We start from the raw sequence: 17858 nt of genomic DNA on the forward strand, positions 1-17858 counted from the left end.
AGCTTATCATGAAGCATCCCAATGGCACTCTCTGGGACTGTAGTCCATTGCATCCAGGAAAGCCAAGGTCACCTCTACAGGTCTGGTTGAGTTTCTACCATACCTCTATGGCTGATTAGCACCAAGTAAAGATCTCACCTCATGGGAGCTCAGGCTCACAAAAATTTATGTAGATTTAATTAGTCTATAAGGTGCATGCTCTATATCTAGCTTTTGTCAGTAAACACAAGGGTTAGTGAGTGAGAACTGCTTAAAAGGAAAACTTCTTTCTCTCAAGTGTTTTCCAATGCTTGCTTTTTCTTGCTTCCACAGAATTAAAAGCCTCTATTGACATCAGGATAAGCAAGGTCCTAATGTGTTGGGTGACATGTATTGTGGATGGATTTAGTAGTTTTTTATCCTTAAATTTCTGCATAGCTAACTAGCAACTAGTATGCCATCCTAAAGGTTGAAAAAAAGCTAAATAAAATGAAATGTAGGAACTTGCCATTATTCGTTGCACTTACAATCTATAGGTCATCTGAAGGCAATTTAAATGCCACAGATATTTTGTCTAAAATAATATGCTATTTTAATTAAGATTTGATATGAGTAACAATAACAACAGATACTACAATATTGAGACATTATACAAGTCATAGTAATCTCAATTGTGTAGTTTTAGGAACAGGCTAGACAAGGATTTTGTATGCAATAGATTGGGTGCATCTACACGAGATGCTTTACTGCATAGTGGAGCAAATTACTGTGCAGTGAGCATCACTGTCTACACATGCAGACCCCTACTGTGCAGTAATTTGCTTTACTCAGCAATTAATTTGCTACCTGCAAATGCAAGTAAAAAATTAACTGATGAGTAGTTACTGCATGGTAAGTCACATGTAGACAGATGACTGGGAGTAAATTTGCTCTCAGTCAGCCAGGCAGCAGGGGATGGGAGATTACTGCTCCCTGCTGCCAAGGCAGGCCCCAGTGGTGGAGCCTGGGCAGGGACAATGTCTCTGCCCTGGCAGCAGGCGCTCCCAGCCCCTGCTACATGATCATGGAGTGGGGACCGAGAGCTCCCTGATGCCAGGCAGGTGGACATTGTAAAATGTAAGGAAGAGATTACCACTGGAGGCTGCCCTGGCAGCAGGGAGCGATCTCCCAGCCCCCACTCCGATTGTGGAGCTGGGGCTGGGAGCTCCCTGCATGGGGAGAGTTCCCCACCCAGCCTGGCACTGGCTGGGACCTGCCCTAGACTGGGACAGTTCCCAGCCAGCCCCAGGCTATGTGGGGAAGTGTGCACGTGCAGCCCAGAGTAGGCTGGGAACAATCCCATTTTGGGCAGGTCCCAGCCAGCTCCAGGCTGCACATGCAAACTTCCCCATGCAGCCTGAAACTGGCTGGGAACTATCCCAGTCTGGAGCAGGTCCCGGCCTCGAAGCTTTCCCAACCCTGTGCCCCAAATGAGCAATCAGGTCAGGGGGCTTGGAAAGAGCTGTGGGGAAACGGCAGGTCCCACCACTGGAAACCACCCTGGCAGCAGGCAGCTTCTAGGGGCAGAGAGCAATCTTCCAGCTCCCCCTGCCAGCCCCTGGTCTAGCACCCAGGGAAGCCTGGAGCTCCCCCCGGATACTGCATAGTGCCAGAGCAGGGTGGGAGCAGCCCTCTCCTGGCTGCTCTCATTGGGCATGTCCAGTGGAGCATGGCCATGCAGTATGTGGTGCTGCAGACATGTCTGCCGCGTCACATACCGCACGTTCAGCTGTTCTCCACACTGCAGGAGAGAAGCACAGAGGTGTTTTTTGACCCTTAGCTATCCAGAGGTCAAAAAAACCCGCAGTAAAAAAAGCAGACTGGCATACTTGGTGGCAATGTGCGCTGCCCAAAGCCAGACCCTGGCTGTCCAGAGCTGTGCTCCACTGCAGACAGGCTCTGCACAGCAGAATCACCACTGCTGTGTACTTGGGAGTCCCCCAGGAACCCAGATAAGGCTGCTGGAGCCAGCCCAGTGCTGGCCCCATTCTCCCCCACCCCACCCGGGGTAACTTGCTGTGCACCAGAGTGTGTGTAGCACAGGCGTTCCCCGGGGACAACTAGCGGTGGCACAAGGTGCATTTGCATTAATTGTCCCTGGGGAAACAAACTTCTACACACAGCTGGACGCAGCCATTGGGACCAAATCTTCTCCCAAACGCATGCATGTTTAGATGCCTGCCCAGGGTGGGTTTACTCCGGAGTAAATTACTGGAATAAACCCATCCATCATCATTTGCATGTGTAGACACACCCATTGGGCAGGAATGATCCTATACCAAGCAGGGAGTTTGGCAAGATGACCTCCAGAGGTCCCTTCTAGCCCTACTTGTATGTGATTCTATCCTCTAATTACAAATCTCTAAACATGAACATCTATCTATCCATCCCTCTATAAACGGAGCAGTGCTTCCAGTCATGATGCACAGTGTTTCAACACCTCTCTTGCACTTTATGCAAAATCTGTTTTACATTATTTTGATTCCTACAGGCAATGCTTGGAGCATGACATGGAAGAGGAGGAGAATCAAACTATGGTGGCTGAATTCATCTTCACTGGCTTCTCCAATCACCCGACCACAAGGATGATGTTAACTGGGTTCTTCCTTGTGGCCTACCTGGTAACCCTAGTTGGAAATGGACTCATCATTCTCCTAACTGTGTATGATACACACCTTCACACCCCCATGTACTTCTTCCTCAGCAATTTGTCCTTCCTGGATATCTGCTATTCTACAACTACCATCCCACAGGCATTAGTAAATTTTTCAGTTGACAGACCCACCATTTCCTATGCACGGTGTTCCTGCCAGTTATTGACTTCACTTTACTTAGGATGTACTGAGTGTCTCCTGCTAGCAGTCATGGCATACGACCGCTATGTTGCTATTGCCAACCCACTGCATTATACACTTATTATGAGCAAGACAGAGCGCACCAACTTGGCATTGGGTTCATGGACAGTTGCCTTCCTGCTGACCGTAGTCCCTGTTATCCTCATGCCCTCTTGTGTCTGTGGGAAGAATGAGATTGACCATTTTGCATGTGAACTCTCAGCTCTAATGAAGCTGGTTTGCTCTGACACTTCCAAGAGTCAAATTGTCATGTTTATCACTGGATCACTCTCTCTCCTTATCCCTTTCTCCTTCATCCTTTTCTCTTACATGTGCATCATCCTAACCATCTTGCAGATCCGCTCAGTGGCTGGCCGGTCCAAGGCCTTTTCCACCTGTGGCTCCCACCTGACTGTGGTAACGGTCTTCTATAGCACAGTAATATTCAAGTACCTCAAACCCCAAGGTAAGTCATTCCACAGGCAGGATAAAATTATTTCTGTTTTCTACTTAGTAGTGACACCAATGTTAAATCCTCTAATCTACACACTGAGAAATCAGGAAGTCACAGGGGCCCTGAGGAAAATGACTGGCAGGAAGGGAGATTCATAGAATTAATTATATATTTTTTTGCATTCCTTCACGTCCATTGATGACGTGCCCCCTCTGAGGAATGTGTAGGACTTTCCCAACGACAGGAACAGATCTTTTGTTCAACACAACATGGTGTGTTTTTTTTCTATATGAATTTATTTTAGTTTAATATGAACATGACTTGTAGATATTTTTAATAAAGGTTGAAGTTATTCTTCATGGGCATGCTGCTCCATGAGGTTTGTGTGCTGAAAGACAGCACCACCTTTGGACTGGACCACACTGTGGGAGCCTCCAGGGATTTTTTTAAATTTGTAAAGCAGGTGAAAATACTCTCTCCCTGCCCCTTCCTGATCAAAGAAATGCCTCTTCTCCACCCCTTCCCTGCCCATCCTTTTCCTCCTCCATCTACTTTTCCCTGTTGTCCTGAGGACAGAGAAGGACCAGAGCTTGCCTGTTGTGGGATGGGGACAAAGGCAGCAGGGATGGACAAGGGTTCCCCTTCCCTACACTGTGACTGGGCACAATGGAGGGAACAATCTAGGATCTCTCCAGTGGCTCCATTGCCACTGTCCTGTCCCCAGCTTAGCTCAACCTCTGCTCAGCCTGGCTAGATCTAGAACTTCACAAAATCACAGACTCGAAGGACTGGAAGAGACCTGAAAGATCATCAAGTCCGGTCCCCTGCCACGGGCAGGAAGTTATTTGGCTCGAATGAACCCAACAAGGTGCCTATCCAGCCTCATCTTAAACACCTCCAAGGATGGCGACTGCACCACCTCTGCCGGGAGTGTGTTCCAGATTCTGGTAACCCTTACAGAAAAAAAGTTTTTTCTTATGTCCAGCCTAAATTTTCCCTCTATTAGTTTGTGCCCATTAGTCCTTGTCCTCCCTTGAGGTGCCTTCCTGAAGAGTTGCTCACCTAGATCTTGGTGCTTGGCCTGATGTATGTGCAGGCAGAGTGCAACAGGGACAGGTGGGGGTGGGGAGGGGAAGAGGAGGGAAGGGGGCCATCTCTGAGCAGGAAGGAGAAGGGAGGGGGTATTTTCACCTGTTTTAGGGTTTTAAAAACTCCCTATAGTGTTCCACAGTGTGGTCTCCTCACACTGGTAGGGAAGAAAATCCTGGGAGCAGGGGATGCAACCACCCCTGCAGTGGGGTAGCTGCTGCTGCACCTCCTTTGAGAAATTCTGGATCTGTCCCTTGCTACAGGACAAAAGAAGTAAAAGCTTTAGTTTATTTTTTGTCTACTTTACTTTGTTTTTATATATAATGTATACTATAGTGAATTAATGCACGTTCCACGGAAGTTGTATTTGTTTTTGCTTAGATCATAAACTGAACAACGTAGCCCAAGACTCCCTGAATACTAATACAACTTCCAGTTTCTTTTTCACTAAAGAAAAATGTGTATTGTCTTATATTCAATGATGTCCCTCACCATCTGTACCCCTCTTTTCAAAATCCTAGGTTTGCCCATGCCATCCGTGCAACTCTTATTCAATCAATGTGTACCCTACCTTGTGAGCATGTGGCATTCCCTGATCTTTTGGTAGAAGAAAAATGGGGACTCGGTTTGTTATAAACTGGGGGTTCATGGGGTGTCTTGCATTATTTCTTTAGTTTATTTTACTAATTTTGCCTCTGTAGTTTCAGTGTAAGAGTAACATCAAGCTGTATGTAACGTCATTGTCTTTATGCTTCTATACGTTGTGGTATCAGTACAAATGTAATTTTGACATATCCTTAAATTATAGCCAAGGCTGTTTTGGTGAGACAGTGATTTACGTAAGGGGTCTCACTTATTCAGACTTCAGAAAGCAGTAATAGCTTAGAATTAACATTTGACAGGGACCAGGTGTAGGAACCTGGGGACTGAAAGAGCCATCTATATGAGCTGTGGGCTCATAAACTCCTTCAGGGATACAAGTAGACAAGGTTCCTTGGGTGAATTTGATATCTTTTATTAGACCAACCCAAATGGTTGGAGAATAGTTATTAAGCAAGCTTTCGGGTTCAAAAACCCTTCGTCAGGCTAAGGAAGCTGCAGCAGCCGGTGTGAGCTCTTCCTGAATGGGATGAAAAGTAAAGAAGCCAGGGGCTGGGCTGTGCTGGGCTGGGCTGGGGAGTCAGTGGCCAGGCAGATTGTAATGTATCAAAAATCCAATGTCTATGTTTAGTCCATGATCTCCAGTATCCAGCAGGTTGATGAAATGGAGCTCATAGGCTCGTCTCTGGGAAGTGTTGTGTAAGTTTCCCTTGAGGATCAGGACTGAGAGATTGGAGAGAGAGTGGCCCTCCTGTGAAAAATGTGCCCCCACCGGTAATTGTGTGTTTCTGTCTTTGATAGATTTCCGGTGTGCGTTCATTCTGGTGCGCAGTTGTTGTTTGGTCTCTCCTAGGTATTTTCCATCAGGGCATTTGGGGCATTGGATGAGGTATATTACATTTCTGGAGGTGCAGCTGTAAGATCCTGGGATGCGTATGGCTCTGTTGTGGGGTGTAGTAATAGTGGGGGTGGTGGAGATGTGTTGGCAGGTTTTGCATCTCTTGTCCTGGCACGGTCTGGATCCTTTTGGTGTGTTCTGGGCTTGAGGAAATTTGCTTCTGGTGATGAGGTTGGCGAGGTTTGGTGCTTGTTTGAAGGCTAGGATGGGTGGCTCTGGGAAGATCTTTTTAAGAATAGGGTCTTTTTCTAATATGGGTTGCAGTTGTTTGAGGATTTTCCGTACAGGTTCAAGGGATGGGTGATACGTCATAACCAGCGGTGTGCGATTTGTGGGTGTTTTTCTTCTGTACTGCAGCAGTTCTTCACATGGTATCCAGGTGGCTCTTTCAAATGTGCGATCTACCTCTCTGGAGGAGTGTCCTTGCTGGGTGAAAGCCTTTTTAAGATTGGTGAGGTGGCAATCCCGGGTGTGCTCTTTAGTACAGATGCGGTGGTATCTGAGGGCTTGGCTGGATATCACAGCTTTTTTGGTGTGTTTCGGGTGATTGCTGGTTCTGTGCAGTTATGTATGTTGGTCTGTGGGTTTCTTGTATACTGTGGTCTGTATTTTACCCAAAACACACCAAAAAAGCAAAATTCTTCCCAACATGCAGGGATTATCCAGTCATATAATCAGAAACTCACAATCTCATGAAAGAATCCAATATAACTCTTTAAATAAAAAGTCAGTTCCTTAAAAAACTACAACAGGTGTAATTATGAAATTTAGCTTTCCAGATTGTTTTAACCAAGGTATGAGAAAGTCTTGATGCTCACACTATAAAAACAAGAAATTTAAGTAATGAATTATTTCCTTTTGTTTGTAGTGTCCACACTTTTTTGTAGCAAATTCTATAAGGAAACAGTCCAAAGTACATGTAACAAGAAACAATGAAGGAATGAAAGTACAAACATAAGAAAGCAAGCGGGAAAAAAAGATTAAAACTCGTTTCGAGACCGAGAGCAGTGATTTCAGATCATTGGTCTCAGTCTAATTCTTGTTTCCTTACAAATGTGTAGTTTCCTTCCCTGAACAAGAAGAGATTTCTTTTATGATCTGGAGACTTATTACATAGAGCCATCTCCTTTAATTAAAATCAAGGAAAACTCTGTTTATTAAATAGCTGGGTGCAACTCCACTGGGAATTCTGACCTGCTTTGTTGACTCAAAAGAATCAGCACGGATGACTCTCCTTTCACATTCATCCCAGTGTAAATCGGGAGTCATACGGTTGGATGGTTTTCTTCTTTGACCACAGTGTAAATTAAGTGTAGCGCCACTGGAATCCATGCGCCGAATTCTTCGTTGGTGCTTCTTGGACTAAATCAGAAGTAACTGCCTGTGGGTTGCCAATGTTCCCCCTCACTCAGATGGAGTCTGAGCCTGCAATGCCACTGTTCTTTTTTTCCAGAAAGAGTAAATCTGATCAGTAGATCCAACCAAACAAGAAAAGGAATTTTGCAGGGGATTTAAAGGGAAATTTTCAAAACTGGACATTTTAGCTCATCTATGATCCATGTGGGAAAGACAAAAATTCAATGTCTTCTTGTGCCAGATGGAAATGAGAATTAAACATTTAAATTTAGCATTAACTTAAACATAGGGAGAGTGGGGAAGGACCATAACAACCATCAGGTGAAGGCAATTAAATGGTTTGTTTAAGTCAATGAAAATCAGAGGTGTCAAACTTGCCAGGATCTTGGCCAGCTCCAGACCACAAGAGCTCTTCCCAGGCCAGATCTGTAGGACCAGCAGCAATTGCAGTGGAACAGTGTTTAGGCACTGTGCTATGGGCTGCATTGGGGCAGCAAGCACCGGTCTGGGGAACTGCCATCAATGACCATGACCAGGGACATACAAGAAGAGGCTGAGGGACTTGGGCCTCTTCAGCCTAAAAAAGAGAAGGCTAAGAGGGGACTTGGTAGCAGCTTACCGCTTCACCAGGGGAATACACCAACAGCTCAGAGAAAACCAAGAGTAATGGCCACAAATTCCTGGAAGACAGCTTCAGGCTCAACTCTAGGAAAAACTTCTAAAACTTCTAAAACTAGGAAAACTAGGAAACTTCTAAAACTTCTAAAACTAGGAAAAAGTCACGGTGCCTAGACTGTGGCATAAACTCCCCCCAAAGGTGGTGCAATCACCCACCCTGGAAATCTTCAAGAGGAGACTGGACGGTCACCTTGCTGGGGACCCCAGTTGTCTTTCTTGCCTAGTGCAGGGGGTGGCTCCGATGATCTTGCAAGGTCCCTTCCAGCCCCACAATCTATGAATCTATGCATCTATGAAAAGCCTTGTGATACATTAACATGGTGTAATATAATATTTTTTAATTCTTCCATTCAAAATAAATTTACATTTACATCTATTTCCTTTTACATATTTTCTTTCCATTATTTTTCTTAAGTTCAAATTGGGGATGAAAATGATGACATTTCTCAAAATAAGGAATGTTTCTTTACCTTTTGCCATTTTATATATTTTTACTTAATATTTTATAAAGTCAAAGTCAGAAACACATGCTTAGGTTTAGCTAAACAAGAACTCATTGGTACAAACATTCTTGGTGACTCATTTCACATTTTTAGGGGGTTTTGGTTTTTTTCATTTTTATATGTGTTTAAAAGTCAAAAAGAGAATGTGGCCGTGTTGGATAGTCAGACAAGGTTCTTTGGGTAATTCCAATATCTTTTATTAGATCAACTCAAATAGTTAGAAAAATTGGCTTTCTTGCATATGTACTGGCCTCTGGCTGCTTTACCACTCCATCCAGGAAGAGCCCAGACCATCTGCAGATGCTTCCTCAGCCTGACGAAGGGCGTTTGTGCCTGATAGCTGGAAAAATTCTTCTTAGCTAGCTATTTGAATTGGTCTAATAAAAGATATCAGTTTTACCCAAAGAACCTTGTCTGCAAAAAGAGATGTTTAGGTGCAAACAAAGTTTTTTGACTGACCTTACATTTAGTTGATTACACCAGAATTTTTTTTTAAATGTCCATTTGCAACCAGCAAATGTCTAAATGATAGAATTTTTCTTTCTGATTCTACATTAAATTAATTTTCAGACTACTGAAATTTCCCATGGGATGGAAGTCCCAGTTACCAGAAAGACTTTGATGGGTCTCCCTGGGTAAGAACCATGCTAGAAATGAAAATGTAGTTGTAAGTGGATTCCAGTGTTCTTACCCTTGATTGACACCAAGACGAGAAAGGAAAGAATCAGACTTGCTTACTCCAAACCAGTAATTCCTGATTTCCACTAGGGTAAAAAACCTGCCCCTTGGACACTTAGGGAATTTGTTCTTGATTGACACTGGGATGAGGGAACGGCGAATCAGCCACGTTGTCTAATTCCAGTAAATAGATTAGGTCATAATTCCCTGTAGGAATATGCACAGTTATTTTAAGGGGGAAAAAAAGAAGTGAGAAACTGTTCATAATCAGGAAACAAAGCCCTCTTACAAATTTTCAGAATATATAAGATTTTTTATCTTAGTGATAGCTATTTCATTGGCTATGATAGTACAAGTGTTAGAAATATTTATAATCTAAGAATTTACATAGTCTTGGGGGAAAAAAACAAATTTTAAAGAGTCTTTTTCCTTGATCTCTGTCTTAGTCTTCCTTAATTAAATCTTTGTCTTCTCTTAAGAAATTAAGAATAATTTGTTCATTCTTAAGAAAGCCCTAATTCTTAAATATAGTATATACCAGGAATTGATATATATTTTGGATTTCTTTTTTAAATTTATACCATTTTCTTCCCAATAGTCCATAAATCTACACTGAAAGATTTTTTTTTAATTGAACGCTGAATTATTTTTAACAGGCAGACAAGGTTCTTTGGGTAAATCTGATATCCTTTATTATACCATTCAAGTAATTGGAAAAATTTTCCTTTGCAAGCTTTCAGGTATAAATACCCTTCTTCATGCTAAGGAAGCATCTTCAGTCGGTGTGTGCTCTTCCTGGATTGAATGAATGTAAAGATGCCAGAGGCTGGTATGCAGGCAAGAAAGGCAGCTGGTGAAAATGTAAGTTGAGGAGTCAATGGGTGAGAAACAGGTTGGGGGAAGGGGAAAAATGTAGCTGGTAAATAGTGGAGAGGTACTTAGGGAATCAGATGTTAGGTAGGATATAATGTGTCATAAATCCAATGTCTATATATTTTTATATATTGTTTATATGTATTTTAACAGGGCCACCATCACATCATTACTCCTTCTCATGTTTTTTATTACACTTTTGGATGGGGTGGGGTGGGGATTTCCTTAACCACAGTTGTTGAAATATTTTAAGGAAATGGCTAATTTCTAACATTAATAATGCTATATTATTACAAATGAAGAGTTAGTGAGATTCTTTATTTGGATTCCAGATCTTAGTGTATACGGGAAGATGTGTATTTTTTTGAAACTTCACTTTTCACCTAAAAGAAGGAAAGAAGTGAGTATTTACTAATTTGTTTGTATGCTTTCTTTCGTAACTAAATGATTATTTACTTTTGCCTTCCCCTAATACTAACTTTTTGTAGCTTAAGCTTTTATATTTGAATGAGATCTGATAACCCCTATTTTATCTAATACTGCTTAGCCTATGCATCTGCTGCTGATCATTTCTGAGACTGAGAAATAGAAGGAGGGTACTATTACTTTACAAAATCTCCATTAGATTACATTTATGAATAGATTTAACAATTTCCACTTGTCATTTGAGCCGTATGGTTTCAACTTATTTATTTATTGGCACACAGTGAAGTATTACAGTAGAGAATCAGTTATTCCACAAGCAACCCCTAATTGACAGTATAGCTACAGTATACAGGTTGTAGCCGTGTTGGTCTAAGGTCATAGGCAGACAAGGTTTGTTGGGTAAATCTGATATCTTTTATTAGACCAATACAACTAGTTGGGAAAATTCTTCTTTGCAAGCTTTTGGGTACAAATACCCTTTGTCAAGCTAGCTACAGGTATAACATTTGTCCTGTGAGAAGTCATTTTCTTCTGGGACAAAGTTTAATTGTCCAGACATCCATGTCTGTTGCCCCAGGGTAAATCCTAAAAATGTTCATGAGAGAGGAAGTAAATGCTAACAGTTTGTACCAGGACTTCACAAAGTGCATCTGAATGGTTGTCCTGGGATTGGATCATGAAAACAATGGCAGAAAAGTGGCAGGGCATTCAATCACTAACTAAACCCCAGCTGGAAGGGTGATGTGCATATATACCAATTCAGGGACTTTTCTGTTCCAGGACAAACACAAGCATAACTTTTTCCCAGGACAAATGCAATGCCTGTACCTAGCCTGTATCATATACCTTTCATTTACACAAGTCACTCTTCTACTAAGTGTGGACTTTTTTGCAAGTCAGTTCTTTAATCATCACAGCTCTTGTTCTGATATATGGGTGCTACCCTTGGGAGTCATACAGATCATTATTTATATCATAGAACGCTAACTTGAGCTGGCTGAAAACTGGATGAACTGAGAGGCAAAGAATACTGAGACTTTCATACACGTCATGGAGCTGACCCCAGTTCACACTCTGGGAATGTGGCCCATTGACTCTAGGCATGCCAAAATGAGTTTTCACCCTTTTCTGGCCCATTTTTCTACCATACCTTTATTTTTTATTAACACCAGCTGATTACCTGGCCTCATGCTTTATACCGCGCTGTTGTCAGTGAACTCAAGTAGGTTTCAAATGGTAACTGCTGAGAGACAGGAATAATTTCTTCACATCATTTTTGATGCAAGGGCATACAGAAATAGATCTTGCTTCCAGGGAAGCAAAAGCCTCTTTCAGCATGAGCTAACAGTGGTATTGGACTGTTGAAGATGATTTTGCTGTGGCTGGATTGATCCTTCTGGGAAAGGTGGATCTAGGCTTTTGGAAAGGGGTATGGTGCATTGTCACATATAACACAGTGCAGTGGCGATGCGTAGGGGGTGCACAGGGTTGCACGTGCACCCCCTGAGAGCACTGGTGCACCCCCTCACAGCCAGCATCCCCTGCTTAGGCAGCAGGAAGGGGCAGGAGTGGTGGTGTCCCCCCTGAAAGCACCAGCTGGGTAGGGGGGGTGCCAGAAGAAGTGCTGCTGGCACTTCCAGGTGCATCCCTGGCCCTTCCAGGCATGCCGCTAGCACTTCCAGGCAGCATTCCCTCTTAGAGCCAACTTAGACCAAATGCTACTTCTGGGTCGGCGTGAATGGCCCCCCAGTTAGTCCCAAGTCAGTCCACACACACAGTGTTACTGTGCAGTAAGGCATTTACATGTGCTTCACTGCACAGTAACTAATCAGGTGTAAATTTGATACCTGCATGATGCAGGTATAAAATTTATGCACAAGTTTGCATAAGTCAACATATTTACTCCACAGTATGGATGTGCATGTGTACACAGCACCCGTACTGCTCGGTCATTTTGGTTACTATGCAGTAAATGCTCACGTGCAGACACGCCCTGTTCCATTGCCAATTTATCAATAACTAGAGAGGAGTACTAGATTTGGGGGATTTGTTTTTCTTAAATTTCTGGACAGCTAAGTAGCAGCTAATACACAACACTGAATTTTAAAGGAAAGGTAGATAAATTATATAAAAGGATGTAGCAATCTTTGTTACATTGATAATATATAGACCACTTGCAAGGATTTTAAATTTGGGGAGTTTTTTATACAATATGCTATAGTAAATAAAGATTTGACATAGAAATTTAAAAAACCCCACGCCATTTGGGTATTTTACCATTCATAGCTATTTCTCCTTTTTTTTTTACCTACCTATAAATTTCTATCCCCAAATCTTTTCTCTATCTGTCAACCTATATATAGATCACTTCAGAGCATTTTAATTTTGACACCTTTCATAAATAGTATACCACTGTAAATAAAGATTTGAGATTCAATTAAAAAGTCCTGTACAGAACAATTTTAGATGTTTTTCCAGTTGTCCTGGTTTCCATTTTCATATCTACCTATGTCTCTCCATTTTACAAATATCTATCCATCTTTGTATATGAAACAATGGTTCTAGTCATGATACCTAGTGTATAAATGTTATCCTTGACTTTATGCAAAGTCTTTTTTTCCCATTCTTTTGCTTTTTGCAAATAATACTTAGACCAGGACATGGGAGAAGAGAATGACACCATGGTGGCTGAATTCATCTTCATTGGCTTCTCCAATCACCCCACAACAAGGATGGTATTACCTGGATTCTTCCTTGTGGTCTATTTGATAACCTTGTTCGGAAATGGCCTAATCTTCCTCCTAACCTTTTGTGATCCACGCCTTCACATCCCCATGTACTTCTTCCTCAGTAATTTGTCCCTCCTTGACATCTGCTATTCAACAAGCACTGTCCCACCAGCAGTAGTAAACTTCTTAGTTAAGAGACCCATCATTTCCTATGCCCGGTGTTCCTGCCAGATGTTAAGCACACTCTTCTTTGGATCTACTGAATGCCTTCTGCTCGCAGTCATGGCTTATGACCGCTATGTTGCCATCTCCAGCCCACTGCGTTATACACTCATCATGAGTAAGACATGCTGCATTCACATGACTTTGGGGTCATGGGCAATTGCCTTCCTGCTCACGGTCATCCCATTTTTCTTCATGCCATTACGGTTCTGTGGGAAGAATGAAATAGACCATTTCACTTGTGAAGTCCTTGCTGTAATGAAGCTGGTTTGCTCAGATACCTTCAAGAATCAAATCTTCATGTTTGCCAGTGCATCATTTACCCTGCTTGCCCCTTTCTTCTTCATCATTTTCTCTTACATGCGCATCATCACAACCATCTTATGGATCCACTCAGTGGGTGGCAGGTCCAAGGCCTTTTCCACCTGTAGCTCCCATCTGACTGTGGTGATCATTTTTTATGGCACAGCCATTTTCATGTACCTCAAACCCCAGTCCAAGTCTTCTCAAGAGCAGGATAAAATTATTTCTGTGTTTTATGGAATTGTGACTCCCATGTTAAACCCTCTAATCTATACTCTGAGAAACCAGGAGGTGAAAGGGGCCCTGAGAAGAGTGCTTCACAGGAAGGGAGAGCCATAGAGTGAATTTTATATTTTTGTCTTCCTTCTCATATGTTCATGGTGTGTTGACTGAGACATTTATATAACATCTCTAAAAACAGACTGAACTTTTATCTGAATTAAAATGAAAAATACTCTTCCTTAGCAAGAATGTTGTGAATTTTTATACTATAATATTATTTATGCAGTATATTAATATTTAATGAATGACAAGTATTGTAATATATAATATAATATATAATATATAGTATAATAATACCCAGCTGTGTAATATAGCACTTCTGGCTGTGTGTCTGTCTGTCCATAATGCTCTGGGCCAACTGTGCATGCACCACCCGGAGCCTTACTGACAGATAGACACACAGGCAGAGGCAGAGGGGGCCAGGATGGGCTCCACCGTGAGGGGGGCAGGAACGAGAAGCGGGGGCATGGCTTGTGGCCCTGTGGGGGGGGCATGGTGCGTGGCTGTGTGGGGGCGTGGCAAGTGGTGTGGGGCCTCACACATGGCTGCATGGTGCTGCGCTGGAAATGGGCGTGAGGTGTGCAGAGAGAGCCCGCTGGGTGCAGCACATGGCTGCAGGGCAGGCCGTGCCCCCGCTCCCCACGCAGCACACACGCTGCTTCCCCCGCCTCCCCCTGTGCAGGGATCGCTCGCCAGCTGCAGCCATGGGGTGTTCAGGGCTCATGGAGGGGGTGTAGCACAGGGCACATGGCGGGAGCATGGCTTCTGGCCACATGGAGAGCCGGCACAGTGCGTGCAGGCCACTCCCGCCGGCTGCAGCACACGGCCACATGGAGTGGCGCACCACCTATAGCCGCAAGCCATGGCCCTGCACGTGAGAAGGGCCCACTGGCTGTAGGCCATGCAGGGTGCAATGGAGGGGACATGGGGAGCTGGCCCCCTGCAGCCGCGTGCCATGCCCCCCACACCTGCCACATGTCTTGCCCCCCCATGCTGGCTGCAGCATGCAGCTGTGGGGCATGGCACACCCCCTGCACCCACTCCCCACGCAGCACCCCATGGCAGCACACCACACCACACCCGCTGCCTGCATGGAGAGTGCCCGCTGGCTGTGGCTATGGGGTGCACAAGGCTCAGGGGGCATGGCATGTGGGTGTGTGGGGAGCTGGCATGGGGGCACATGGGCAGCACCCACCGGCTGCAGCATGGGGCCACAGGGTGGGGTGTGCCCCCATGCCCTCTCCCCCCACAGCACCCCATCGCCTACCTGTCCCCCTTCCTACCAATTATATTTGCCCTCACCCCCTCCTCCCCACCACAGTTTCCAGATCACTCCTGTTCTCTAAGCCCTATTCATTCTGGCATGGAAGAAGTTCTGACCGCTGGAAACACATCTACTCAGGCCCCACTTAGATCTAAACCGCAACTAGGGAAGGCTGGATGGTGGAGGATAAAGAGGGAGCAAGGAAATACTCTTGCATCCCATGGTTTCACCTTCCAGCTGCCCAAAGTGAGCCTCAACTCTGGGATGTGAGCCCTAAACACAGGGTTATCAGACCCCTGGCCCAGGCCATGGGGAAGATAGATCAGATCCTGGACCCCAGGAATGCAGCCTTTCTCAGGTTGTAGACGCAAGCCTATCTGTACCAGCCACACCAAACTTTTGAGAGGTATAGTAATTGAATCTGCTTATAGCAGTGTCATCCTCTTGGGGCCCAACAAGATCAGTACTTCTTAGCTGTAGTAGCCTTGAGCTCCTTCAGGTAGTTGCTGCCCAGACCATGGGTTCCAGTCATCTCATAGCCTCTAGGGTCCTGAGTTAGTTCCTGGTTGCTCTGGGACTGCATACCCCAGGACCCAAAGTGAAATACAAGTCAAAATGTTTCTAGATAGACTACAGAGCAAATACTAACAAAAATGATACAATATAGATAATATAGATAATACTAGATAATATAGATAATACTGTGGATGGTGCATCCAAGAGATTCCTTCTCCCAAATAGTCACTGGACCACCAAGAGAAGATGATATTTTAGGCATGGACCAATGCCTTGATGCTTCAGCCAAGTAGGTTGTGATTGCATAGCACAAAAAACTTCCTCATGGTTAGGACAGGGAGGCAGTGGGATAGGCTGCCTAGGGGAGTTGTGGACTCTCTATCACTAGAGGTGTTCAAAAGGGGTTGGACAACCACTGGTCATAGAAATCATAGAAATTAGGTCTGGAAGGGACCCTGAGGTTCATGGAGTCTAACCCCTCCCGGCTCTGGGCAGCAATAATCTAGGCGTACCTGGTGCGGATTTGCAGCAGGGCTCAGGATCCCTGCAACGGCGGAGCGGGAAAGTTTGCCGAAAGTTGCAGAAAGTGGTTGCTTACAAGAGCACATGCATGTTTGGGATGGGTGCTGAGGCAGGAGAGGGGAGGGAAGAAAGGGTGCAGGGGAGACTTCCCCAGGAGGGAGGGCAGGATGAAGGATGAAGCTGCCACTGTATCTCTGGGTAGCCTGTTCCCGTGCTTTTCTACCCTCCTGGTGAGAAAAGTCTTCCTAATATCTAATCTAAACCTCCATTGCTGCGTGTTGAGCCCGTTGCTCCTTGTGCTGTCACCTGCCACTGCTGAGAGCAGTCCAGCTCCCTCTTCTATCCAACCCCAATTCAGGTAGCTGAAAGCTGCTATCAAATCCCCCTCAGTCTCCTCTTCTCCAGACTAAACAAGCCCATTTCCCTCAGTCTTTCCCCCTAAGTCATGTCCCCCAGTCACGCTAAAGAAGGACACTTAATCGTTCAGACGCACTGGGGGCCTTGGCCATGATGAGTACATGTAACTTCAACATGAACTGCACCAAACGTCAGTCTGGACAAGATGGTTGCAACCCAGTCCTGTAGCACTGAGGGCTTCAACAAGCCCTTTTGGACAACAAGATGACAAACCAAAGGAGGCCAAGCAAGTAGCAGCTCAGAGGAAGCTTCTCCCAGTCCTGCCCTGTTTTTATCTCTTACAAATCCAACCGTGGGCAGATCGAAATACTAACTCGGTGTGGGACGGTACCGTGCTGCTTGAGAAGGCAGAAAAACTCCCCGGTGATCTCAGGGCCGGGGATCTCCTACGTTAAACAAACTGATCCTCCTCGGGGGATGCTTGGATGTGGAGCCTTGTGCAGCCACGTGAGAGCTGACACGATACGCAGCCCCTCATTGGTCAGCAGCCCTCTATGAGGTCAGACGTGGTCACCTCGTTGTCATGGTGGTGCTTACATCACAAAGGCTGTTGGCTCACCTCTTCCCTGCGTCCTGGACCTGGCGCTTGAGTGGCTCCGGACGCCTTCGCGATAGGAGTTGCTCAGCGAGCGGGAGACGGAAAGCTTGTTGAAGCCATTTCCGAATAATAGAAGACACCGACTTGACCCTACACAGCAGCGGTAAGATGCCCGGGCTGTTCTCCGTGCCTCATATAGCCTGATCAGCTACATCAGGTCCTTTCACTAAAGCGTATTGAATAAGCTTGATTGCAAGGGATCTCGTGGCCATTTTAAAATGTGGAAGACTTAATACACGTGAGGATGAGCCGTTTTCATTCGAGTGGCTGTTGAGGAACCACTCTAACTTAAACAGCCCCTCCGCACCCCCAGAACATGTAGAGGCACCTTAACTTTTGAAAACTTTGGCCCTAAGCAATCATGGTGTGTGCTCCCAATTCTCCAACTAATTGCCAAGGAGAAAAGACTTGTCACTGTCTACATGATGGCCCTTATTTTCCTGAAAACAAATGGCACAGTAATTTCCCCTTTCAAGTGCCTGGGTATTGCTGTGCCAAAATATTGCAAGCAATATTTTGCAAAGGGGAAAATTGTAATTTCCCCTTTCAAGTGCCTGGGTATTCAAGTGCCAAAATATTGCAAGCAAATCTTCCAGCA

General features: G+C 44.7%; 2 protein-coding genes across 2 annotated transcripts; both read left to right on the plus strand.

The window, feature by feature from the left end:
- Window positions 1-2450: 2450 nt before the first annotated feature.
- LOC132251755 (olfactory receptor 13H1-like) lies at window positions 2451-3464 on the plus strand. The gene has a single exon (XM_059731683.1). The coding sequence runs from the start codon at window positions 2529-2531 to the stop codon at window positions 3462-3464; it is 936 nt and encodes a 311-aa protein (XP_059587666.1). The 5' UTR covers window positions 2451-2528.
- Window positions 3465-12937: 9473 nt separating this feature from the next.
- LOC132251656 (olfactory receptor 13H1-like) lies at window positions 12938-14076 on the plus strand. Its single transcript, XM_059731611.1, has one exon. It carries the CDS (start codon window positions 13068-13070, stop codon window positions 13998-14000), a length of 933 nt encoding a protein of 310 aa, XP_059587594.1. The 5' UTR covers window positions 12938-13067; the 3' UTR covers window positions 14001-14076.
- The last annotated feature ends 3782 nt before the right edge of the window (window positions 14077-17858 follow it).

Source organism: Alligator mississippiensis, chromosome 7, assembly GCF_030867095.1.
Source record: "Alligator mississippiensis isolate rAllMis1 chromosome 7, rAllMis1, whole genome shotgun sequence".
Taxonomy (NCBI): Eukaryota; Metazoa; Chordata; order Crocodylia; family Alligatoridae; genus Alligator; species Alligator mississippiensis.

Coding starts and splice junctions, on each gene's coding strand:
- LOC132251755 (XM_059731683.1), top strand. CDS start 2,529: ATGGAAGAGGAGGAGAATCAAACTATGGTGGCTGAATTCATCTTCACT.
- LOC132251656 (XM_059731611.1), top strand. CDS start 13,068: ATGGGAGAAGAGAATGACACCATGGTGGCTGAATTCATCTTCATTGGC.